Below are 25,207 nucleotides of genomic sequence, written 5' to 3'. Positions count from 1 at the left end.
CCAATGCAGACGATCCGTTGCTAAGGGCTACATGGAGCAGAATCCAATCCAATCAAAGCCCGAAGTACTTTCCGTCGCGCGTTTCAAAAATTTGTTCGGTGGTCGTCGTGCTCGTTGCTACTTCGGCGGCTTCTCTCCCAGAAAATATAAGTAAGTAAGTAAGCAGGCGAGATGCAGATATTGCGAAGCCGGAGACGACGGACGAAAAAGGGCAACACACAACGTCTCTGTTGCGGTCGTGTGTTGTCCCTTCTGCGTTCGTCGTGTCCGATTTTGAAAACACGCGTGCTCTTTCCCACATTTTGGAACTCCTGGGCGGGCGTGCGAGAAAAAAAGTCTAGGTTGTGTTCAAAGAAGCCTGCCATGCCTGGGGCGCGCAAGCACTTGGGACTTGACGCGCCACTCCCCTCGCGCGCTAGCTTGGGCAGTGCTTTCTTGCACACATACTCTGCTTTCTGCAGGTTAGCCTTCAGCTCAGTCTGGAGTTTCAGTCGATTCTGGCATAATCTAGGTAGGTGAATAAATTAAATTAGTGTCTAGAGTACCGTCCAGACGGAACGGTAGCAGGCCCGGCAGAGTTCCGTCCAGACAAAACGATAGCAGGTCCGGCAGAGTTTCGTCCAGACGGAACGGCAGCAAGCCCCGTAGAGTCCCATTGGTTCTGCCCGGAGATCCCAGTAGAGTTCTGCCCGGAGGGCCCAGTGTTCCTTTTTGTCCATGCTAGAGTAACAATAACAAGCTCCCGGTCAGCTTTTTGGGATGCCATGGTGCTTTTTCGTGTGACTATTTACAAAAGTGGATCCACGATACCAGGTTCTTACTATGAGAACCTAATAGCACAATTATGCGCTGCAGTCAAGGAGAAAGGTCCTGGAAGTTGAGACAGGGAATGCTCCTTCATTATGACAATGCACCCAGCCTCAGGTCTTGCCTTACAATGGTTGCCATTCCTAAATAAAGCTTTGTCTGGCTCCCAGTAACTACAAACTCTTCAAAAAGAAAACTTTCAGCCTTTTCACCCTGGTGAGGAAGGAAGAGCAGTGGAGCTGTAGCTTCTGTTCTCGGCGTTGGCTTTCCAGGCGAGCATCTGCTCTTTCGCAAGGGAATCTGAAGTGCTCGACACAGTGGAACTTTAGGCGATAGCGGCTTCGCGGTGGTTGCGGAACCATTCGCGCTCCTGCGCAAGTCGCTGCTCGTTCCACTCTCTCTCTTCTTTTTTTTGAAGACAGGTTGCCGCCATAGCTCATAGATGGCGGTAGCTGTCCAGAGTTCGGTGTTACCATTTCTAATCCGGCAGACGCGATCCTGGGGAAGCTAGCCCTTAACAGCTCCGCCCTAAAAATAGAAGAAAGCTTCATGGGAGATTTTTTATGGATGTATGAGGTAATAGAGGCCAGAGATGCTTGGTTTGCAGAGGTTGGACAAACTTTCCGGAAGCAGTTGAAATGTTATAGGATTGTTGCAACTAGTGCATATGACTTAAAAAAAGACTACATTAAAGTTATTTCTCTGGAAATTGGTCAGGGGTGGAGTGCAGGGATCGATACTTGTGTATGCTGGATGGAGCTTCAGTGGCGCATTTCTCCTCCATCTGGACGGAACTCTTGCGGTGGCTATAGTTCTGTCTGGACGGAACTTCATAGGGTTTGCTAACTTTCCGTCTGGACGGGACTCTAGTGGTGGTTATTGGTTCCATACCGACGGGACTCTAGTGATGACTATTGTTCCATCTAGACAGAACCCTAGCCACAGCCATAAAATTAACCGAAGAAGACTATCTTCGCCTGCGTGGGGGGCTCCCGCCAGTTTGTTGACAGTTCAGTTTCTTATGACCCCTCGGCAGACAGTAATATTGATGTAATTCTTTTTTACATCAAAGGAAGTCTGGTGCCATGGACTCGGCTATGTCAGCCAGTTAATACCCCTCCTGTGGCAACCTGACTAGTCATGTAGTGCTATCAGGTCGCCATAGACTTTGTCTGGTGGGGGCAAGTTGGGGGCGGGGGCAAGGCGAGTCTGTGGCCATTAAGCTCCAGCTGACGGCGAGCTTCTACTGTGCTTCTGCGATGTGCTCCAGTGGGCAGGCCTACCAGAGGGAAATAGGAATCCTGCAATGCCTACAAGAGCCGCTCAAACATCCGTGCCAAAATAGAATTCTTGAGAATACATGATTGCGCTTTAAGACAAGGACAGAGGAAGAACACGCACCACAGAGCACTAACTTTCAACCGATTAATCCAAGAGCCTCAACGTAGATACACACTGCGTCACTGCACCACATCTCAACCAATCCGTGGCCCCACCACAGACAAGCAAGTACACTATCTCTTTTTCTGCCAAGTCAATAGACCCTTTCCGAAATTCAGTCTGGCCACTTTGATCACTATCATCATGTGTGGAACGGCATCTGTGCCATACGAATGGTGGCCTTCTAGTGACTGATAAAGGAAGACGTTGAAGATGCTCCTAAGCGGATATTGCGAGGCCTGTACGTTCGGGGGTCAGTACGAAGCGAAGTAGGGCTGGAACACAAGAGCTACGTAAGCGCTTATTTCTAATTGCTCAGATTCAGTCAATCTGTCGTGGCACACAATCGGCTTTAAAGCACTTTGGTGTATAGAATTTTCTCGAGGCATCTCAGTGGGTGGGAGCTTTGTTCTGAATGCACGTTCTTGGTCACCATCGACCTGAAAGTGATCGAGAAAGAACTCACACTGAACAATTCCTCGCGTGCCGTCGACTTGCGAAAGTGACGGTGCCGATACAAGTTCATTTCCGCCATTGATAGGGCAAAACCTAAACTGCTTTACGAACCACCAGATGGCACTGAATTTCTGAAAGGGTCTATTGAAGCCACGCTGAAACAGCACGTGCCGGAACTATTGAGGTGGACGCCATCAATAGTTCCGGCACGTGCTGTATCAGCGTGGCTTTAATGGTCTTAGAAGAAAGAGATAGTGTATTTGTGGTTCGTGGCGGAGCCACGGATTAGTTGAGATGCGGTGCGGTGACGCAGTGTGTATCTAAGTTGAGGCTCTTGGAATAAATCAGTCGAAAGTAAGCTCTCTGTGGTGTCTGTTCTTCCTTTGTTCGTGTCTTTAAGCGCAATCATGTTTTCTCACGTACAATACCAACTCGCCCAAGAATCAGCAGTAGAATTCTTGGTTACAGTGTGGTGCCTGAAATGAGTCTTTGACTGGTGCCTTTACCGTCCTAGATTTACCCTGGCCATGCATTAAAGGTGGTTCTGAAGTGACAACAAATTCCATCCAAGGAGCCGGTGTGTCATGCCGAGAGCCTGTATTACAGAATGTTCCCAACTGCTTGATTGGGCCCACGTGGTTTATGGTCCACGCTTGCAATGTGAGCTGCGAGGAGGTGCCGAAAATGTTGATCGTCCGCAAATGTCTGCCTTTCAGCCTGCTGTCCTCCTTGCCACGCAAAAATGCAGCGCTCGTGCAGTTGCAACCAATTTCCGCAGCAGGCGTCCACCATGAAATTGCAAGCGCTCCCCATGGGTTGAGTGAGATACACGCCCTTTTCAATTGGGGGTCTCTGTCATGCTTTTGGTTGTCAGGATCCTGGCAATCGGTCGTAAAAACGCCGACAGAAAAAGCGAGCGGATGTGAGGGCCGCCGTCGTTGCGGCACCTCCACTCTCGTCCCCCTAGGTTTCCATCGACCGTAACTGCAGAGCGACCCTCAGCAGAACAGGTGTCTGCCTCATCCACCTCTGCCGCTGCGCAACCGCCGCGACAGGCAAGGGCATGACACGTTTATGAAGTCGTCTAGCGGAATACGAGCTACCATTTTTGAGAGCATAGCGAGCACCGGTCATAGACTCACATCAAGGGCCGTCCAAACGGAACACTCTTTCTGCAGTCACAGCATTTGCTGTACCGGAAGTGAAGGTTTTCCTCCAATTCCAATGCACTTTGGGACATTTTTTATTTTTCTGCCGGGGGAAGTCATTTTTTGTTTTTGTCCTCGGACAGGGGTCTGGAGCATGCCGATCGCGCGTGGGTCCGGACGGGCACTTGCACGCTGTACTGGTTGTCGTCGAGGCCACCACCGTTGTTGGTCCCCAATCTCCTAGAACAAGGAAGGGAGGAGACGACGGCTATGGGGCTAGCCGTGCTGTTTGCACGGTTAATGGCGTCGCCGAAAACTTGCATGCGCACCGCAACTTATTAGTATTTTGAGAACCGCATGCACCTTCTTTTTGTGCGTGGCATTTGCCGTGTCCTGGGCATCGTAGTGCGAGTGCAACGGTGTTTTTATGTCTCGATTGCAGAGATGCCTTGCACCAAGCCGGTGGTACTGCGCAAGTCCCGTTCCAGCGTGGCTCCCACCCAGGCAGCCGTCCGCCGGACCATGCTGGAGTTGATGGAGGCGCGGCTGCGGGACGTTGAAGTGGGCATCGTAGCCGCCTTTGAAACGATGCACTCCGACGCGCAGGCCATCTGCGAGAAGTCCACCACATACATCAACGAAATCATTCTGGACTTCGAGCACACTGTAAGCTGAGGCTGTTCGTCGCCATACTCCATTTTAAGTCCGACCACGGCCGACGCTACAGTATGGTAAAGCCAATCAAGCGGCACTTAAAGCGCGTCGTCGCAATACTCGTCGCCCTTGTGCACTTGCTAACACCGACCCATCCAGTCACTCGGAATGAATGCGCCATAATCCTGCCATTTGTTCATTGTGTGGTTGGTTCTTCCGGACGATGGCAACCCCACAAGGACAATGAGCGCTGTGACGAAGCACTTTTTGGCTAGCTTGGTAGGCTCCTTTGAGTCATAGCATCAGCTACGGACAGACTCGGGTGAAATCGAGCATCCGCCTCGGTGGTGGCTTACGAATCCCCAGTCGGCTGGTTTGAATCCTGGCCGAGGTGCCCGCAGTCTGACGGAGGCTTTTTGCAAAGAAGGAGCCGCATAACCAACATTTCGGTTTGCACGCCCCGGCCGAAGACCATAATTCTCAGTCTCCAGCTGGGGCGTGCTGGATGCCCTTCGTTGGTTTGGCACGTAAAACTCCTAAATTCGACTGGCGTCAACGGAGCCACTTGCCACACTGGTGTAGTCCGCTGCCTAAGACATGCTCTTGACAACTGACTGTCTTCGCTGAAAGTTCTAAAAGAGGTAACGAAGGAAGTCGTCCGTCAACGTGGCCGACGTAATGCTTGCCAGGATTGAAAATTTGTTTCGTGAATCCGTCCTATGCGGCGACTGCAAGTGCCTTTTCGATTTTCCAGGGACTTTTGGACAAGAACTTCCTGGAGGTTATGGGCGAAAAAGGTAAGCCGCCGAGATGTGACAAATGTCCGAAACGGCGCCTCTTCAGTTGCCTTTTGGTTGCGTCATGGTGCCTAGAAAGCGACTAGTTTGTTTGGCGTCCTGTCTACATGCCGAAAGTGTTCCCGAAGTGCCAACAAGTGATGTCGCAAATGCGAGAGTGTCGTGCCGTCGGGCGTCGCGGTCCTGGCAATCGGGCGTCATAGCTCCGGCCAAAAGTGTGAGCATCGCCGTCACTGCGGCGTCCCGACATCTGATTGCCGAAGCTTCTGTGGGCAGTCGCACTCGTGAGCGACCTGCAGCAGGGCGGGCGTCTGTCGCACCCACCGCTGCTGCCGAGACATTGCCAGGGTGGCAGCCGGCGATGAGATGACACTTCCGCGACATCGTTGGGCGGAGACCAAGACCACTTTTGTGGGGTGCGGTAAACGCACCGGTCGGAGACGCATTCCAGGTACCATAGTTGCAGGTTGCGGACGCTTCGAGAAATAGTTTTCGCCGGTAACCTTGCACTTTGCCGAGCTCCGCTTTTGCTGGCTCGACAACGAGCTTCGAATGCGACAGTGGCACTCGGTCGCGTTTTCCTTTGGGCAATTCATATAGCATAACTCAATAAACTGGGGGACTCGAGCATTTTCATAGATTGCGCCACTGGTTTTCGGGACATTCCGCTAGCTATGTGGGGGAAAAAAAAATTTTAGAAGGAACACGGGGAAAAGTGGACTGACGCAGCACTGTCTTCCACTTGTTACCGCATCCGTCCGGCAACTTATGAAACCAAATGTCGTTTACTCTATCATACCTTGTGCTGCACTGTCTCGCAACGCACACGATCAGCATGGCAAGTGCTGGAGCTCGCGCACTACACATGCCAATGATGCCGAGCACACACCACAACCTAAACCTTTCGCGCGCAAAAAATGCACAGCGACCAGTACATGGCAGGACGCAACGTTGCTATGGTTGCTGGACGACAGAAATCTGTGTTTGAAAACGAAACTTACCGGCAATCATGTGATATACAGTTTAAACTCATTACAACAGGCTTGCTTACAACAGTCATTTGGATAAAACATACCGATTTGTGAAGTTTGGTTGGTTTTCTTCTACATACCATTCACTCAACTCCATATCTGCGTACAACATACTTCTCTTACAACAGACCGAAATCTTGGTCAAAATCAAAATCTGTTGTAACGGGCTTAGACTGTAGTACCGGAGAATTAGTTTTAGAACGCCAGTAAATTCCTCAATATTTTCATAACTTACTTTTTATTATTGGAACACAAAGTACAGTAGATCCTCAACCTTACACAGGTATTCTTGTGACATTTTGTTGCTCAAGCTGGCCAAGTAATGCATGGTCGTTCCAGGCACCCCAAGAAGCACGATTTTGAAGAACGGTTTATAGAATGTGGGCGCAATGTTTCGCCACAATATTTTGGATTTAGGATCTTGGAGGTCTCATCCATTTTGTTAAAATTAAGTATGGGCATATCTATTTGCTTTGCATGAGCCCTTTAAGAACTCTGCAGGTGCTCCACCTTCGGTGCGAGCTTTCTGCCTCTGATAATGCACTTCAGCTGTGCAGCTAAAGCCTGGCAGAAGGTGACAAGTGCGTGCGAGAGGCGCAGCTTCTACTGGGGTTGTTAACCTGTTGCAGACTATAACTGTTCTGGGTGCATTACCAGCAATGGAAGTGCTACGCCATTTGTGACAAATTGAGCCACAAATAAAAGTCTGCTACATGTTGCGCCAAAATACCATTTTTGCTTAGAATTGCACCACATCAGCGCCAATGTGGGCTTAAACAAAGGAAAAAAAACGAAAATATTTAGGTTTTGTTTAATCCTAACATTGAGAGAAGTAGAAGAGGAAAACTGTACAAAGGTCTATTCTACAGTGTCCTTACCTTCCGTGTAATTTCTTCCATCTTAGGTAAGAGCGCAGTCGAAGGCTCAAACACACACAACCCCCAACACACACACTAAAAGCTCAAGTCACGGACCTGCGCTTGTTTGGTTTAGCCAATCAAAGAACTCGTTCAGAGAGATGATGAATGTCACGATGCTGCGCTTTTGACGCTGTTTAATTGGTTCCATTGGCTGGTGTCGTCGGCTGCGCATCGACTTAAGGTGGTACAAAGTATAGGGACTGCTCGTGAACCGCGCTGGCCTCGACATCATCCGATTTTTCAGACGATGTTGGTGATGTCAGGAGCTAAATTTCAAGAAGAATGTGCAGAGTAGTGGGATGGCGGCTATTGTAGCAGGACAGAACCAGGGCCTTTTACTCCTGATGAGATCACTTGGCTATCATGTCTGCCACATGCCTCCATCCCATGTCTACAATGTACCATGGCCCTTCTGCCGCTCGCATAGATTTTTACCATCTCACACCGGCACGCGTGCGTCGAGCTTCACCGCTTTGTACCAGAGTGCTAGGAGCAGCGGCCGACATGGGAGAGTGCCTGGGGTGGCGATTGGCTCGACAATTATGCTCAGTACTATTGCAGGTCGACCTTCCTTAGTCTTGACTCTACGCTGACCTTTAATTTATAAAAGCTAGTTGAGAAATGGGGCAAATGCGGGTCTATATTTGAATAAATGAGGTCAATTCCCGTGCCGCAATCAATCGCTCTGGCTCCATCGCCACGAGAACGCAGGCCTACTTTTTAAAGCATTGCTGTATGTTTTCATAATATTCTTGGGTGGTTGATTTTGCAATTTATTATATAGAATTCTTGAGCTTTGTAGGCTCAGAGAACTTGGGAGGACATATTTTTATTGATGAACGTCTTGGCGGTTATGCTAATTTTTGCTGGCACTTATGGGAATTATATTTACAGGCTAAATACGCCATCGAGCACAGAAGAGGAGAGGGGGGCAAGGCTTTATCTCAACTGAAATGTTGCTCCGTGCTTTATTTTACAAAATTTTTTGAATACTAGGTAATTGTAAACAGAATTTGCTTTGGCCTGGGCCTTATTTCTAAGAAGGTTACTTTTTCATTACTTTCATTACTTTTCATTTTCAAGTGGTAATCATTACTTTTTTTTTTCAAGTGGCAATCATTACTTTTTCATTTTCAAGTGGTAAGCAAACAGATGTTGGCATCAGCTCCAAAAGTGTCAGTGACTGTTCCAAATCAATATTTTGCCTGCTACAAATCCTGTTACAGAAAATCAATTGCCGCTTCCGTCGTTGCATTTATATTAACTACGTGGCCCCGTGCTCCATTTGGATATTTTTGTTCGCTGTGTTCTTGACACACTGGCCCTCCTAGCTGCTGATCCAGAAAACCCCAGATTCTTGTGCCACGCTCGTCTGATGCCCGCTTTTTCTAACAAATGTCCCTGGAACAGGCTTGCCTGGGCTGAAGAGGCCACATCGTACTGGCGAGCAGCGTTTGAACTTGCTGTAGAGAAAAGCTAATGTATAGGATTTGGTTTCGACTCTCTTCTCTTAGAGTCGGACATCTACGCATTCACGGACTCCGACACTTCCTCAGGCTGCACTGTCCCCAGCACTTCCAATTTCAGGTGTGTGCAACATCTATTTCGTTTTTCAGCTTGTTTTTTGGGGTGTTTACAAACTTTGTAAGTCTCAGATTTTCGGTGAGTCCTAGCAAGCATGATAAAGAGTTGTCCAAAAACTTGGCTAAACCGTGAAAGTCTGGGAAAAGTGTGGAAAATCGCAACTTTTTTACTTTCTTCCCTTGACATGCATGTCAGTGATGCGATTGTTGCACCAAAGTGCTGACCCAGCTATATCCTGCTATATTTAGCCAAAATGGGAGGAATTTGTGGCAACATTGCACCAAAACTTAATTTGACTTTATTAATACTAGAAATATAACGGCTTAGGCTCTGTTACATGTCCGGATAGTTACGGTAGGCCTCTACGAATTTTCTGAACTTCCGATTATTGCCGCAAATCACGCGCTGTTTCATTTGTTCTTGCTGTCAAACACTGCGAGTTCTCGAAATTTTTGCAATATTTTTTATGTTCATAGTCTGCTCTGGTGGGTTAGCTAGCTTTGTCTAGTGCGCTTCTCACCGTGCGTTTGTGTACCGCAGTGAAGTGACAACTGCCCAAGTATGCATTGCGGTTTTGCTTACCTTTCTTCACTGCAGTGCACCCGTGTGTTAGGTTTGATAACTGGAATTTATTTGTAAAGGTATGAAGAGAATGGTTATAGGACGGTTACAGTGGTTACAGTAGGGCGGCCATCTTCTCTTGGGTTCTCCTGCTCATGGTTGTCGCCTGAATGTTCATTTAGGCTAAATACAAGAATTCCTCTGCAACAAATTTAAAGGTCCAGTCTGCGAGGAGGTCGCCGCAGTGGTTGGGGACGACTAGCATTTGGCGTATTTTCTTGATGTTTCTCCCTTACAGTGCTACTGCTATGGCCTACAGCTGGTGTGCCACTTGTGCCGCTTTTTTGTTTTGGAGTTTGCAGATGCAACAATCTCTGGCGTGTCATTTGTCGCTTCCAAACCTGGGCTTGGGCAAGCATCTTTTTCGTCTTCCGGCTCTGGCTGGTGTTGGTGGATGGAATGACCACTACGTAGCTGGTCAATGTGACGATTCCAAGTGGCTTCTCAGACTTTTACTTGTTATGAAAAAGAGCCAGTTCTCCTCACAACTTTTCCAGGCACCCACTTGCTTTGGCTGCAGTAATCTCGCACTGACACAGGGTCTCCTTCTAAAGACGAGCACAGTCGTCTGTTCTGAACAGGATCTTGTTTTGTCTGCAAGTACATTTGTGCGTTCAGATCTGGTCGCAGAAGTGTCGGTCGAGTTCGCAGGTCACTCCTGAAAAACAGTTTGGCAGGTGCCTCACCAGTTGTACAATGTGGTGTGGTGCGATATGCCAACAGGAAGTTTGCCAGCTTTTTGTTCGCTGAGCCTTCCCCCTCCATGCTGTGCTTGAAGGATTGCACATATCTTTCTGCAAGTCCATTCGTTGCCGGGTGGTATGGCACACTGAATGTGTGTCGACAATGGGCCCCAAAATTGGGGACCATTGTCAGTGACAACACGTTCGGGAAATCCGCTCCATGCAGACATGTCGCGAAGGATGTCGACAGTGTGTACTACAGTTGTACAGCTCATGACATAGACTTCTGGCCATTTTGAGAAATAATGAACTGCAATGAGGAAAATCTTGCCGAGGAACGGTCCTGCGAAGTCCAAGTGGACACGATGCCATGGTCCACTGGGAATCTCCCAAGGATAAAGTGGTGCCTTTGGAGACATGTTGCTTTGTCGGGAGCATCCGCTGCACTTTTTGGTGATAGCTTCGAAGTTGGCATCGATGGAAGGCCACCACACAGGAACGTGCAGGTGCCTTCATCTTCACAGTCCCTTGATTTCTGTGTGCAAGTCCTGCAGGATGAGTTCCCGTAGCTTAACTGGAATAACTGTCCTGATCCCACACACGATTATTCCTGATGTACAGCCTTTGTCGGTAGAAGGCAGGTTTTCGTCATCTTGATCATAAGTGCTCTAGCCGTTCACGACGTGGAAATGCACTTTTGACAGGATGCAGTCGCGTTGACTTGCTTGTCTGACTCGTTGTGCAGTCGCAAGAAGGGTTTCCACTTGGGGCATGTGAAAGAGTTCTGCTTCGTCTGGCTTGCCCTCTGGCGCAGCAGGTATGGGAAGACGTGACATGGAGTATGCATTTGCATTGTCTTCAGACCTTCGGTATTTAATCTTGTAGTCGAACCCAGCCAGAAACAGTGCGTATCTCTGGATACGCATTGCCTGCATTGCAGGTATGCTGCTGCTCAGGCTATACACCAACTCATGTTTACAAACAAACCGGAGCGCCCCTAGCGGACGCCACCGGCGCCGCGCATGCGCGGTGGATGGTGGGCAAGAAGCCTGCCGTCGCCCATAAACAAACCATTGAATTGCGTTGTTGTCGGCGTCGGTGGGAGTCCCCGTGCTCTTTTTCGCGTTGGAATCATTGATTTTACGTCCTGCTAACAATGTCTGACTACTTGAGCGGCTTCAGAAAAACTAACGAGGCAAAACTTTGCGTGAATAATGTGACGTGCGGTGATTCATTTCACGTGGACGCCGCAGAATGGGCGCTAAAGCCTGACTCCCACGATGAGATTCTGCTCGCTATTTTCAGTCGCGACGTCGCACGGACTGCAAAAGCGTGGACCGTAGCTGAGATGGTGGACGTCGATACTGAAAACCGCAAGTAGAATCGGGCATTACAAGTCGGTGATGGCCACTGGTAACAATGATCAACATCTTCTAGTATCTGTTTACACTTAGCCTATTTACCCAAACCAACCTTCAAAAGTGTTTTGAGGCCTGCACTTAGTTCTTATCGCAATTACCGGGTCAACGTTTTGTTTACGGGCCGCTGACGTTTGAATGAGCTGACGACAAAAAGCAGCCAAGTTTGAAAGAGCAGACGACAGTTCGAACGCATGCGCAATGGAGTACGGGCAAGAAGCACCGCGCCCCGCGTCAACAAACCATTCGAATGTCATGTTGTCGGCGTCTGTGTGAGTCTGCATACTCTTTTTCGCGTTGGAATTGTCGATTCTACGTCGTCATCGCAATGTCTTACCACTTTAATCGCCTGAGCGAAATTATTAAGGCTCGTTACGCCGCTAAACTTTTCGTAAATAATTTGACGTGCGGCGATTCATTCGCATGGACGCCGCAGAATGGACGCCAAAACCAGGATGATATTCTTCTAGCTATTTTCGGTCACGAGGTCGCTCGTGCTGCAAAAGTGTAGAAGGTAGCGGCGATGATCGACGTCGATACTGAAAATCAGAAGCGGGAACAGACCAAGCGTAACAAGTCGGTGATGGCCACCGGTACCAATGATCAACATCTTGTATCTACTGTTTACACCAAGCCTACTTAAGTCTTTTCAGGCCTGCAATTACTTCTTATTGCAATCCCCGCGTCAAAGTTTGGTCTACGGGCCGCTTTTGTTTGAACGAGCAGACGACAAAAAGCAGACAAGTTTGAAAGAGCAGGCAAAGTTCGAACGATCAGGCGGCCGTGTGAATTTGAAGACGCACTGAGCCCGTGGGTGGTCCGGACAACTTGGCGGTTTTCTCTCGTTCATGCTGGAACAAAGCAAATACATCTGGCAACCACAAAGTGTTGCTCGCACACGCAATCGTAGTTCGACAGCGTCTGGTTTGCCCTTTTCACGGCTACTATCCACGTTCTCGGACGAACGGAGGGGGCAAAAACACATGAAAACTGATCTTCAAATCTTTCCAGACTCTCTTGGTACAGCCCCCATCGCAGCATTTTGACGAGAAGGCAGGTTTTTTGTCTCGCATCTTCCGAAGGAACACAGGAATGCATGTCTGGCACGGCGACTTCTGCCCACCGCCCCAGACCGGAAGTGCGTCCGGCGCGCCACCACCATGGCGTGACATAGGAGAGTTAAGTTGGTGTATAGATGTGTGAGTGGTTGATGATATGTGATCAGCTTGAAGTGCCTTCCATAGAGGTATGCATGGAATTTCTGTATTCCCCAGACGACGGCTAGAGCCTCTTTGTCTATTTGTGAATAGCTATTCTTCGATGTCTTCAGTGTACATGAAGCAAATGCGATGGGTCTTCCGCTTCCATCTGGCATCACATGTGAGAAACAGCTCCCAGTCCTTGGTGTCCTGCGTCACAGGCAAGACCCACCTCCAACCTAGGGTCATAGTAGGCAGGCACGGTGTCTGATGCTACGATTTCCTTGGCTTGCTTGAATGCCAGCTCACACTCCTTGGTCCACTTCCAAATGGACGACTTTTCTAGGAGAACATGTAGTGGTCGAAGGAGGTTAGCACAGTTGGGAATAAACTTTCCATAGCAGTTGACAAGGCCGAGGAACGACCTCAGTTCAGCTGTGGACTTGGGCATTGGAGCTTCCACCACAGCCCTGATTTCGTCCTGACTCTTGTACAAACCCGTTCAGTCAAGTTTTTAGCGCAGTAAATCAGAGTCTTGGACTCGCCAGTGACCAAGATGTCATCCTGTGTTCTATGACACATTGAAATTCCTTGGAGGTCAGGTCAATCGTTCGTTGTCAGACAGCTGGAGCAAGTGATATTCCAAAGATCATCCTGTTGTACCAGTACAGTCCTTACTCAGTGTTGACAGTTAGGAGTTGCTTCGATTGTTCATTCACTTCCACCTGAAGGTAAGCTTGTCGAAAATCAATCTTGGAAAATTTTCTTTTGCCGGACAACCTTGCAAAAATGTCCTCAATGCGAGGTAGCGGATACTGGTCCACCACAAGGTGGGGATTGATCGTGCTTTTGAAGTCTCCGCAAATGCGGACAGTTTGATTTGGCTTCACCACTGGCACAATGGGCGTAGCCCAATCACTGTGGTTGACCTTTGTCGAGACATCTCAGACTCCAGGCGGTCTAGCTCAGCGGTCAGTTTTCGTTCAAGGCATATGGGACTTGACGAGGGCGGCAGAACTTGGGGTGAGCATCGCTCTTCAAGTGCAGCTTCAGTTTGAAGTCCTTGAGCTTTCAGATTCTGTCATCAAAAAGTCCTTAGACTCTGCAAGTTTCTTGTCCAGCTGGTCCTGCCTCTTTAGTTGAGGTCGGTTGTCCATGTTCAGCACATCACAAAGCTCCAGAAGGTTGAAATGGTTGATCCAGTCTCTCTCAAAGAGTGGTGGTCCTAATGTATCCGCCATGTACAGCTGCAGCTGGCCAGACTTCCCAAATTTCACTTTGGCTGTGGCCACGCCTTCTGGATTGAAGGCTTTGTTTGTTAGTCTTAAAACGCACTGGCATTTTCTGCAGTGTCGTGTGAGTGATGCTTCTTGTAGAGAGTCTGGCATATAGGCCACGTGACATTGGTTCATACGACGTCAAGTGACGTTGTGGGACCCCAACTACCAGTTCAGTTCGCAGAGAGCCCCGGGTTGCAACTCCCACCCTGCAGCCTACTCACGTATCAACCGCTGCGGCGGGTCTATTTCTTTTGCTGCACAGTGTAGCTCTTACAACAAAGTCGGACGTACCTCAGTGTGCTGGGTGACCAAAAGTGCTTAATCGCCTTTTGCGCAGCCAATATAAATATCAGCAATGGTACACACTAGGTACTAGTGACGAGTAAAGACTCGCCGACCAATGCACTGACGCGACGTACCATCGCCCGCTACGAGGGCTACCGAGAGAGTGCCTCCGCGTTGGCATGAGACGCCTGCTCTTCCCCGCTTCCCCGGGAGACCCTTGACGTCGGGGGTCCCGGTTGTTAGGGACAATCGTGTCCCCTATTGGAGGAAGGGACGAGGGCACAGCTTCCAAGATGCTTGGGAGAAGAGCGTGTTGGTTTAAGTCATGGATGAAGAAAGAATAAAACAATTAAAGCAGGGACAACACAACCACATCTTTCATTGAAAGATGTGGTTGTGTTGTCCCTGTTTTAATTGTTTTATTCTTTCTTCATCCATGACTTCCAAGATGGCGCTGCGCCTCTCGGCGCCAATGGATATGTGCTGGTGGACGAGCGGGTCTGGCGGCCCGCTCCGCGGTCCCGTCGGGGCCTCTCAAGGGGAGGAAATGACTGCATTTCCACAACATTGCGTGACCTAAACACAAATTTAGTTTCCCCACTAAATTTAGCGAGAAAAGTATGGACGGATGGACAGAATTTTCGTTTTTGGAAAGTACGTTAAAAAGCATTTTATGCTTAAGTGGGGAGGCTGGTCTTTAAATTGTAAAAAAGTTGGAGAAAAGTCATTTTTGAAAAAATGGCTTTTCTGATGTTTAAACATACCCACCCAGCTCTGTGCAAAGTATTATTGCTCTATCTAATTTTCAAATATGAAAGAACATATGAACTCTTAATTTTTCTGTGAACATTCAGTAGGAATACAGATACTTCAAGGGCTTTTTTCTCTTTTCACACTTTTTTCAGAAGTTTCGATGCCTTACAGGCGTTTGCTGAAGTTTGACTTGGAAAATATTAGCATGTTTGGTGCCATTTTAATTGGGAGGAATGGAGCTGTGCAGTGATGGTATTTTTATAGTCTTCCAACTTAAAGGTACTATTCAATTAATTACATCCTTAAATAACGAGAAAACATGTCTTTTACACTATAATTAGTCATTTTTTTAGTAACCTGACTTTCTCAGGTGAGATCTAAAATAGCATCACCGCACAAATTGCACCTCTGTGAATGCAGTTGCATTAAAATTTTTGATAATTTAAGAATAATTTTTCTCTGACGACCCGTAACAAATAACCTACGTGAAGTTCCGAAACAACGCCCACCCAAAATGAGGAGATAAATGGTGAAAAACATGGGCCGGGCTATCTTTGTTGATGCCCCAGCAAATCTTTTTCAAACATTAATAATAAACAAACAACGTGACGCGAGAACTGATACTGCAGATCGTGGACACCACAAATTTCCGTTCCACAATGTGATAAACACGTGGGAATTCGCTACGAACTTCTGTGTCACGGGACACGGGAAAGGATGACGCGGGTTGCAGACGCAGCAGATTTGCGTTTCACTGTGCAAAGTACCCGCAGAAACTTGCCGAAAACTCTCATCACCCGGGTACGAATACCACAAATTGCTGACTCCACAAATTCAACTTTTAAGGTGTAAGAAACACGGGGGACCTGCTACAAACTTTCCTGTCATGGGAACCCATATTGCCCGCACAAATCACGGGGGGAAAAAAAACGCGGGAATCCGCCACAAACTCGTATGTTGCAAGAACAAATACCGCAGGTAGCGAACGTAGCAGAATCGTAGTTCACAATGCAATATATATGCGGGATCACCTTGCATTGAATCGACATCACGCGCGCAATACGCGGGAATCCGCCGCAAACTTTGTCACGGGAACAGATACCGCAGATTGTGGACGCAGCAGATATGCATTTCATGGTGCAGCATGCACGCAGGAACAACTCGCGCGCGCAGATCGCGGACATAAATGCGGGAACCTGCTAGTAAGTCGCTTGACGTGTCGGTACAGCAAATCGCGCAATTGATGTGATTTCCCTCGGACATCGCGTCACGTCCCACTCGAATGGTGGGGTGGGCAATGTTTGGGAATTTTGTTAGATATTTAGCCAGAAAAACGGGATGGGCGATCTCTCGGGGGCGGGCGTTTTCGCTGAACTTTATGGCCATCTAATTAGACCGATTTCCCATAACTCGGGTTCTTGTAAAGATATTCAATATCTGATTGCATATTTGAAATAGGTGCTAGATGTGTTATATCGGTGTATAATATAACTATTCTTTACTAAAAAGAAAATTGCTCTAAAACCCCACATCCTCCCTAAAAAAAAAAAAAAAAAAAATTGGTGAGTGTTAAGGTAGCACTCAACCCTGCAGTAAATGTTTCTGAATGAAACTGGCTGTTATTTATAATAGATGGCAATATTCTTGCAATATGTATATAGTGTATACCGTAAAATACCGGGCAAGCACCCACTCAAGGGTTAAAGATGATCACGAAAAAATGGGGGATGGGCGCTTGTCTGGTCATTAATTTTACTTTTAAATGTACTGTGCATATTTTCTCTGATCTTACAAATTTGGGAATGGGCGCTTAGTGTAGGATGGGGGTGGATGCGGGGTATTCTACAGTATCTTTTTTTTTTCTTTTAAGTTTGAGATTTAGCGAGGGTACTTGATAGAAAATTAATATGAACCACTCTAAGAGTTTGTTTTTATTTTGACTCTCTCATTTATGTTATCACTTTTATAATATGGGGCTTATCTGTTAGAGGTAGTCAATTAAGTAAATTAATACGAAAGTAGGTAAAGCAGTGAATGGAAAATATGGGAATAACCTTAACGAGTTGGGCTGGGTTGTTTTAAGTCCTGCCGATTATTATCATGAAATCCTGCATATAAAATGTCATTGATGCTCAAACCAATCATACATTTTTTTTTTAATCTGAATTACGAATCTTGCTTTTATGACAACCTTTAGAACTTGAATGAAACATCAAGTTAAATGCTCAAGATTACTCTATTCTAACATTGTTTCTGTGGAATATACTATACTTGGTTTACATCTGATTTCATACCTAAAATAACAACTCACAACTATCTGTAATATTCTTCAATCAGCATTTTGTTGCCATGCCTAGTGCTATGTGCAACTAAATAGTTAATTCTGTGTTTGCAGGAATCAAACCTGCCATGCAGTTGATGCTAACGCAAGGTTGCAGAGAAGTGTGAATGAAAATTGAGCCTTTTTCTAGTTCGACAGGCCAACACGCAAATTTTAACATATAATGCTCACAGCGGTATGAATAAAATGAAGTGCGTGTTTGTGCCAACAGCCCAGACCAATCACATCACTGGCATTCAAAGAAGCTGAAATTTGCACTTAGCGTGTATGCAAATTCGGTGTATTGTTGAGAAGAGCTGCATGCGTGTTCTTTTGAGCAATCTTAGCAAAAGATAACTCATATATTTTTATTTCTTAGGGGGCCTACATCTTGTACGCATTTGCTTTGGAATGTTTCAATGCCCCGTTGATGTTATCGTAACTTCTCTTTCCAGTTCTGACCCCATAACAAGCACCATGATAAAGGTATGCGATTTTTGTTTTATGCAATGCTTAGTTGTTATATCTGTACCTACAGCATATTAAAAAATGGTACTACCATTAATGTTACATTGCAGAATTTAAAAGTGCTAGTTTGAAACATCTGATTGGAGAGATGCATAAAATATGCTGAGAGGGTCTAGACAGGTAATCAACTGCTCGGATAACACCAGGAAATCGTGGGCCGTTCGTGCAGGTGCTTGGCGTTTTATGGCCTCCCCAACTTTGTTCCCAAAAAGCTGGGGCTTCCCCAGAGTGCCCCAAAACAACAAATTTGTTTTATGGCCTCCGCACCAGAGCAATGTGCCGAAGGGGTTGCCCAAAGCACCCCACGGGATTCAGAAGCATTCAAGTTTTCTCGGTGTCCCCTACGCGAAAGCAGAAGCGCAAAGGGTTTCACAAATATTGACGTTCGTGTGACTCTTACACATCTGCGGGGATGAAAATGCTGCATCATTTCTGCCATATTGCACCACAAACTGTAGTCTGCTACATCTTGTGCCACAGTGCCATTTTCGCTAAGAATTATACCACGTCTGCGCCAAGGCTTGAACAAAGCATTCATACATACGAGGGGCATCTCAAAAGTTCCTCGGCCTGACACAGAAGAATGGCAAGCACAGACATAAAACATTATTATAGCGCATCGGCTTTTCTTAAGATTGGCAACACCAAAAATGGCACATGCACACAGTACGGTTTTCCTGTGGCAGCTGCCAGCAGGTGGCACTCTGTGCTGCCAAGCTAAAAATGAGAAAGTGAAGACATGTTCGGTGATTGAATATTTGTCTCTGAAGGACCTAACTTGGGCAGGCATCTATAAAGATGTGGTGGCGACGTAGGCACAGGGTGCCCTATCCTACAGCATGGTGAAGAAGTGGGTTTTGAAATTCAATCAAAGATGGGAGAGCCTCGACGACGGCCCCACCCCTTGGCCGACCTTCGGAAGTGATAGCGCAAGAAAAAACTTCGACTGTGTGCTCGGTGAGGTAATGGCAGATCGCCGAGTAAAGCTTCGAACCATTGCACACGTCATAGGCACGTCCAAAACAAGGGTTCAGTACATCTTGACCCAGCACCCTGACATGCACAAAGTCTCCACCAGATGGGTTCCAAGATTGCTTTCGTATAACCAAAACCTCGCCCACTGTACAACATCCAGGGACAATCCAGAGCTGCTCAGGTCAGATCCCGCTGGCTTCAATGCCCGATTTGTGACTGGATGAAACCTGGGTCCACCATTTTCAACCCGACAATGAAGTCCAGTCTAAACAATGAAACAGTCCTCCTCTCCACCACCGAAGAAGGCTCAGCCTGTTCCATCAGCAGCTAAGGTGATGGCCACGGATTTTTGGGATTCAGGTGCACTGCTCAGCAATTACCTTCAACAAGGGCACAGCATCACCGCACACTACTACACAACCCTGATTCATTGCCTGTGGGCTGCTATTAAGGCCAAACGTCGCAGTATGCTCTGAAAGTGGGGTTTGTTCCACCAGGACAATGCGCCCCCATACCGCGCTGCTGTCATGATGGCCACCACCACTCCTGCGGCTTTTCCGTAGGCGACCATCAAAATTCCACACCTACCCCCAGCTGAAAAAAATTTTTCTGTTGTTCGCTTTTATTGGTGATGTTGACATCAATGATGCTGTGGACCCCCTTCAGATTCTTTTTCCAGGGGGATTGAGACACTGTAACATTGTTCAGCCAAGTGTGTAGACCTCAAAGCCATCTATGTCGAAAAGTAACACAAGTTCCTTCACCTCCGTCGCCTCTTTCTGGGTCAGGCTGATAACTTTTTGGGCGCCCCTCATATTTTGCAATGTCTATTCACCATATGGTTTGACTTAAAGGGGCGGTGCAACGATTTTATGATTAAAAGAATTTGCATCTCGTCATTTTTACATTGTTTATCGTGTCCCGGAGGATAGAGAAAACACCTCCTTCATTAAAATTGTCGCGATTCCGCTGCATAATCGCAAAGCAAATGTCGAGCTTTTCCCCCACCTGCAGCCCCAAGTGGCAGCCGAAGGAACTATGGCGAAAAGATTACGTGACCTCGCTCGGCTCTAAGCTGCAGCATAACACCCGCTAATGTCAGCAGAGAGAGGGAGAGGAAGCGTCCTCCGACATAGCACACGGGAACCTACACGGCACTCTGAATGACGTCACTAGGAGGGGGACCAGGTGTGACCCTGAAGGCTGGGAGTGAGTTGAGGGGTCCCCGAAATGCCAATATTTATCTTCTTTTTTTACGCAACAACTAGGACACGCAGGCGAAATCGGTTTTCTGTTCTTTACTTCAGAAGTGTCAGAGGGCACTTCCAGAGATCTTTGACCGAAGTCCGGAAATCGTTGCACCCCCCCTTTAAGATGAATTGATTGGAGATTGGTCGTCAACTGCGCTGGTCCCGTCATTGTTCGAATTTCCAAAGGAGGTCGGCAAAGTCAGGAGTTGTAAGTCACGAGAAAAATTTGCAAAATATAGTAGGATGATGGCAAATGTGATATGACAGAGCCAGGGTCTTTTACTCCTGATGATATCACTTGATTATTATATCTGCCACATGCCTCTGTGCCTTGGCCACAGTGTACATTGGCACTTGTGCTGCTCATTTCAACCTTCACTGTTTCACACCTGTGCCCGTGTGTCGAGTTTCTCTGTTTTGCACCAAACTGCTATAGGAGCAGCAGCTGACTTGGGATAGCGCCTGGGTTAGCGCAATTGGCTTGGAAATTAGGCTCTGTACTATTACAGGTTGACCTTTGGTTTTGACTGTAGGTTGACCTCTGATTTTAAAAAGATGGGCCGAAAAAGGGGGAAAAAGATGCGGGTCTATATTTAAATAAATACAGTAGTCAAGGTAGTCACAGAGCAGCAGTCAACCGAAAGGGTAGCAAACTTTGAATCGACTCTGGTTTCAATGACGCTGAAGCACAACAGATTTATGGAATCTGAAGTTCGGTAGGTTCATATAACTTTTGGGTACATATTTTTATTGATAAATGTTTTAATGGATATGCTAGTTTTTATTGCCATTTTACAGGAATTATACTTGGAGGCTAAATGAACTACCGAGTGAAATGGGGAGGGGGAGAGAGGCTTCATCTCGATTGAAGTGTTGTGCTATGCTTCATTCTTCAACCATTCTTTTTCATATCATTATAAATGCAAACTACTCTGACCTGAGTCTTATTTCTAAAAAAAAAGGCTTTGTGTTCCGTTTGTATCCTATCCATTCGTATTACAAAAGATAAAATTTTTGTGTTTGAAGACTATTGAAGTGTTTTTTTTTTTTTCTCAAATACAGAACCGCTTAGTGACCCTTTCAAGAGAGGAATTTTCATTCATTATCCAAGATCAACTGATTCAGTGACCAGCACAGTTTATTTTCAAGTAATGTGCTAATAGATGTTAGCATTTGCTCCGAAAGCTTCGGTGGTTGCTCCAGACCACCATTTTGCCCGCTACAAAAGCTCAAATGCCGCTTCCATCACTGTACTTGTATCTTTCTCTGTTGTACGCATAGCAAACCAAGGGTAGAGGGAGGGTACCCAAGAAGACTTCTGGCCAGAAGGCCAAGCCCCGGGCCAAGCGGGGTGCCAAGAAGGTGGAGGACGGCGGGCCGAGGGGTCACAAGGGGTCGAGCTCGAGCAGCCGGCTGTCCAGAACCCCCTCCAGGAACCCTCGCTCCCTGTCCCGCATGGTCATCACACCAAAGTTTGACACCAGGTGGGTCCCGATGGTTTCCCGAGATAGAGACAGCGAAATGGCATTGCTTTCCTTCTCCCTTTGCCGCTAACTCGCTGCCAACTCCGATAGAATTTTTGTTAGCATAAAGACAACCCGTGGCATTGGCATATTTTCTGTTTCAACATTTCGTGGCACTCGAGGAAGCCGGTCCTAAAACAGAAGCCGGTCCTAAAACACAATCAGTGTTAAGATATATGTGCAGCAGATGCATTCGAGGTACTTCGATGGTTGAGGAATTGCCCATGGCAGCGAGCACAAGATGGGGCGTTCCGTTGCTCCCTTTGAGCGTCCGGCGACCAAAGTTTATGCATGGGCCGCTCGTGTTCCAGGCGGGGACGGACCCCGTCGACCGCACGCCGTGCCAAGGCGGGGGAGGTCCTGGTGTCCCTGTCCGGTAGCCCAGTGCAGAACGAGAACATGGCCCCCCTCAAACCAATCATTACGCTTCCGCTCGGCAACGGAAAGGTGAGTGCCAAAACTGTCTCCGCGGGACGGGAGGTGGATTGCAGTAGTAGCTTTCTTGGTCACTTTTGCACTTAATTTTCAATATCTGCCGTTGAAAAAACAAAAAAATTCAACGTATCCGACGTGGTTTTCTGTACCGCACAAAGACATTCGCGTTTTCCCCTAGTTTTTCATTGGCTTTTCTAAGATTGACCGCCGGGGTCGCATTCATCTTAGCAGCACTCCACACTGGCTCCTGCGAACCAATTTTTGTCACTTTGGGACCGCGAGAAAATGCATAAAAAAAAAGTATGGCATTCGACGGTGATGTGGTGGCTGCGCCATTTGCGCTGAGCTGTGCCGAAACACTTACCCTGTTACATCCTGCTGCATTTTGCCAAAATGTGAGGAATTTGTGCCACCATTGTGCCAAAGCTTGTTTTTGTTTTTTTAGTACCGAAAATATAATAAATCGGGACCCAATACTTGGCTGGATCGTCTCGGTAGGCTAGTGCAAATTTCCAAAGCTTTAGATTATCGCCTTAAATAACATTAAATTCAATTTGATCTTTGTATCAAATATTGAGTGCTCGGAAGTTTCGCTATGTTTCTCGTGCTTGTCGGTTCTGTCCGGACAGTTGGCGTCGTTGAGTGTGCTTGTCACCGCATAGTAGGCGTCACAATTTTGCATATCTTGCTTCGCTGTAGTGCACCTGCATGCTAAGGGGAATGCACTGCCCCACTGTAAAAAGTAACACGGTTTCTAGAGAAACAACAAAAAAACATCTGCAGCTAGTAGTATACAGCAATATCACATTGAAGATTCATCGAGGATACTTGAGTATGGCAAGGAAACTTTTTTATAAATTTAACTGCTCAATATGTTTATTTTTCATGTCAACTCTCCTTTAGGTATTACCTTTATATAGGTTCCATCCGTGCAAACAAAAATTTAAAACTGAATTATTTGGGGCAGTTGCAAGAAAATAACCTAAACATGTTCAGCGTGAATTTTTTTTATAAAGCATATTTATTGTTTACACACGGATTTTTTGTTTTCATGAGGAAATGCCATTAATGTTCATAATCAAATGACAAATGCTTGGTATTCTATCTAAACTAAAAACTGCAGTTTTTTTACAACCTACAGAGTTTGAGGAAAAAACATTAATTTGTGTGCTTGAAATTATTATATTCTAACATTATTTCACTAGACTATATACTGTTTGGTTTGTGTTTGATTTTGTACCTAAAATAACCATGCACAGCTGTTTATACTGCCCTTCATCAATCAGAATCTTTTTACTGTGCCTTGTACTTTTATGCACACTTAAACTGCTGGCTATGCAATGAAACCTGCCATGCTGTTGATGCCATCAAAAGGTTGCTCGGGAGGAGGAAGGCGAAGTAGGCCTAAACACAAATCTTAACATGATATTCGCACTGGTAAGAATAAAAATGAAATGCGTGCTTATGCTCCGAAAGTACTTTTTGTTTGCTCCAAAATGGACTTTTCGCTGCTCCAAAAGGTGCTCCAAAATCACTTGGACTAATCACATCACTATGTTCGAACAGCAGAAACTGAACAAATGAACAAAACGCAGGATTCGAAAAGCTCGAAGGATGAGGCAATTTCGGTTGAGGTGATGGAAGGGGGAAGACAGTTTCACTCTGAACTGGTCTTGAGTAGGAAAGATCGCATCCACAAAATATGTGAGCTCATTTCCTTGTTGGGACCATTAGGGAATCAATTGCTCTGCCTTGCGAGATTGTTTTGCGAATTCAACAAATATTTTTCCTTGTTTGTTCGACCTTGCGGCAATGCCTGATGGCGCTGTGAGTTCGAAACGAAAAATAGAGACGAAGGGGCTTGAAAAAAATTGCGACGTAAATAGCGGAGGCTGCGGTGTACAGCAGAGGATTAGAAAGTTGCGCATTGGACAGAAAGCCTTTTTAAAATTGACTATGCCTGCCTCATGATTATAGTGCCCTTCCACTATTCTTTCCTTTCCCTAGGTCCTCAACATTGACCCAGATGTTTCGCGCATAGACTTGGAGGGCCTGGGCAAGAACGCAACACAAAACCTCAGAAGGCTGCGAAAGGCTCTGACAAAGTACATTGAAAAGGCCGATTGTCCCTGAAGCTCCCCGACCTGTGAACCTCTTTTTATCTCGTATTGAATGTGTGTGTATTGTGTTTCTTTTTATCCTATTGACAGCACATAAAATCTTTTGTGCATTTCTTCTGGTATTGTTTGTTTGCACTGGTCGTTGCAGAGTTGGGGTTGTTATTCCATGGTCCCACTCTGAAGGGCTGTCCAGGATACAGCAGATGCGTGCATGGCATTTTCTGTGCCAAAAGTTAAACTTTTGCTCCTATTAAAAATTAAAAAAACAAAAAACCTCAAAGCTACTTTTGAGGACTTTTTTTGTTGTTATTTTTTGTTCGTGGACAGGGGCTTGATGTTTGCTCGCCGCATATGTCCGGGCAGCCACTCGAACGCTCCGCTGGCGGTCAAGGCCGCCTCTGTTGTCGGTCCCCAACCTCCAAAAACAAGAAAGGGGAGGTGTGAACGGCGAAGAGGTTAGAAGGAAAGTTGTGTTTTCATGGTTAATGTCCTCACTGAAAACACGCGCGTGCTGGAGTTTTCACGCTTATTAAAAAGCGCGCAAGCATTCTTTTTTTTTTTTTTTTTTTCGCAGCATTTGTTGTGCTTTGTTTGGACAGCCCTTGTGGGGACTCGTGCAGGTACTGTACGTAGCAATGCAGACAGCAATATGATTACTCCTGTTCAGTGAATCACGCTCGCAGCACTGCAAGGTATAAATTGCTACTTCGAGTGTTCAGAGTTTAAGTAATCTTTCACTAATTGTAGCAAGTTTTGTGCATCATACGCTGTAGGAAATGGTTCTTGCAAGATACGTGGTTGTCGGAGATAGCTGCTGTATTTTTTTTTTTTTTTTTTAATTATAACGTGTTTATCTTGCAAGCTCAGTGCGTGTGAAGCTGCACGAATGGTGAAAATAAAAGCATGCGCTATTCGTGTAATAAGTATGCTTTCTCTCCCGCTTAACCAATCCAGCCTGCAGTATGGTTTCAATAAAATAC

The 25,207-nt window shown here is 46.6% G+C and overlaps 1 protein-coding gene across 1 annotated transcript; it reads left to right on the top strand.

The window, feature by feature from the left end:
• Positions 1-29: 29 nt before the first annotated feature.
• Positions 30-24,341, top strand: LOC8032709. The gene is made up of 8 exons (XM_040220680.2): positions 30-150; positions 4,294-4,517; positions 5,260-5,302; positions 8,768-8,840; positions 17,852-17,882; positions 21,431-21,633; positions 21,984-22,119; positions 24,115-24,341. Exons 2-8 carry the CDS (start codon positions 4,296-4,298, stop codon positions 24,238-24,240), a joined length of 834 nt encoding a protein of 277 aa, XP_040076614.1. The 5' UTR covers positions 30-150; positions 4,294-4,295; the 3' UTR covers positions 24,241-24,341.
• Positions 24,342-25,207: the final 866 nt, after the last annotated feature.

The sequence above is a fragment of the Ixodes scapularis genome, unplaced genomic scaffold (genome assembly GCF_016920785.2).
Source record: "Ixodes scapularis isolate PalLabHiFi unplaced genomic scaffold, ASM1692078v2 PGA_scaffold2__306_contigs__length_199485367, whole genome shotgun sequence".
Classification (NCBI taxonomy): domain Eukaryota; kingdom Metazoa; phylum Arthropoda; class Arachnida; order Ixodida; family Ixodidae; genus Ixodes; species Ixodes scapularis.
This window is presented reverse-complemented; position numbering and strand designations above follow the sequence as displayed.

Bases quoted from the DNA above. Each gene is read 5' to 3' on its own strand.
- LOC8032709 (XM_040220680.2), top strand. From the start codon at position 4,296: ATGCCTTGCACCAAGCCGGTGGTACTGCGCAAGTCCCGTTCCAGCGTG. The intron at 4,518-5,259 runs GTAAGCTGAGGC...TCGATTTTCCAG, and splicing joins TTCTGGACTTCGAGCACACT to GGACTTTTGGACAAGAACTT. The intron at 5,303-8,767 runs GTAAGCCGCCGA...CTCTTCTCTTAG, and splicing joins GGAGGTTATGGGCGAAAAAG to AGTCGGACATCTACGCATTC.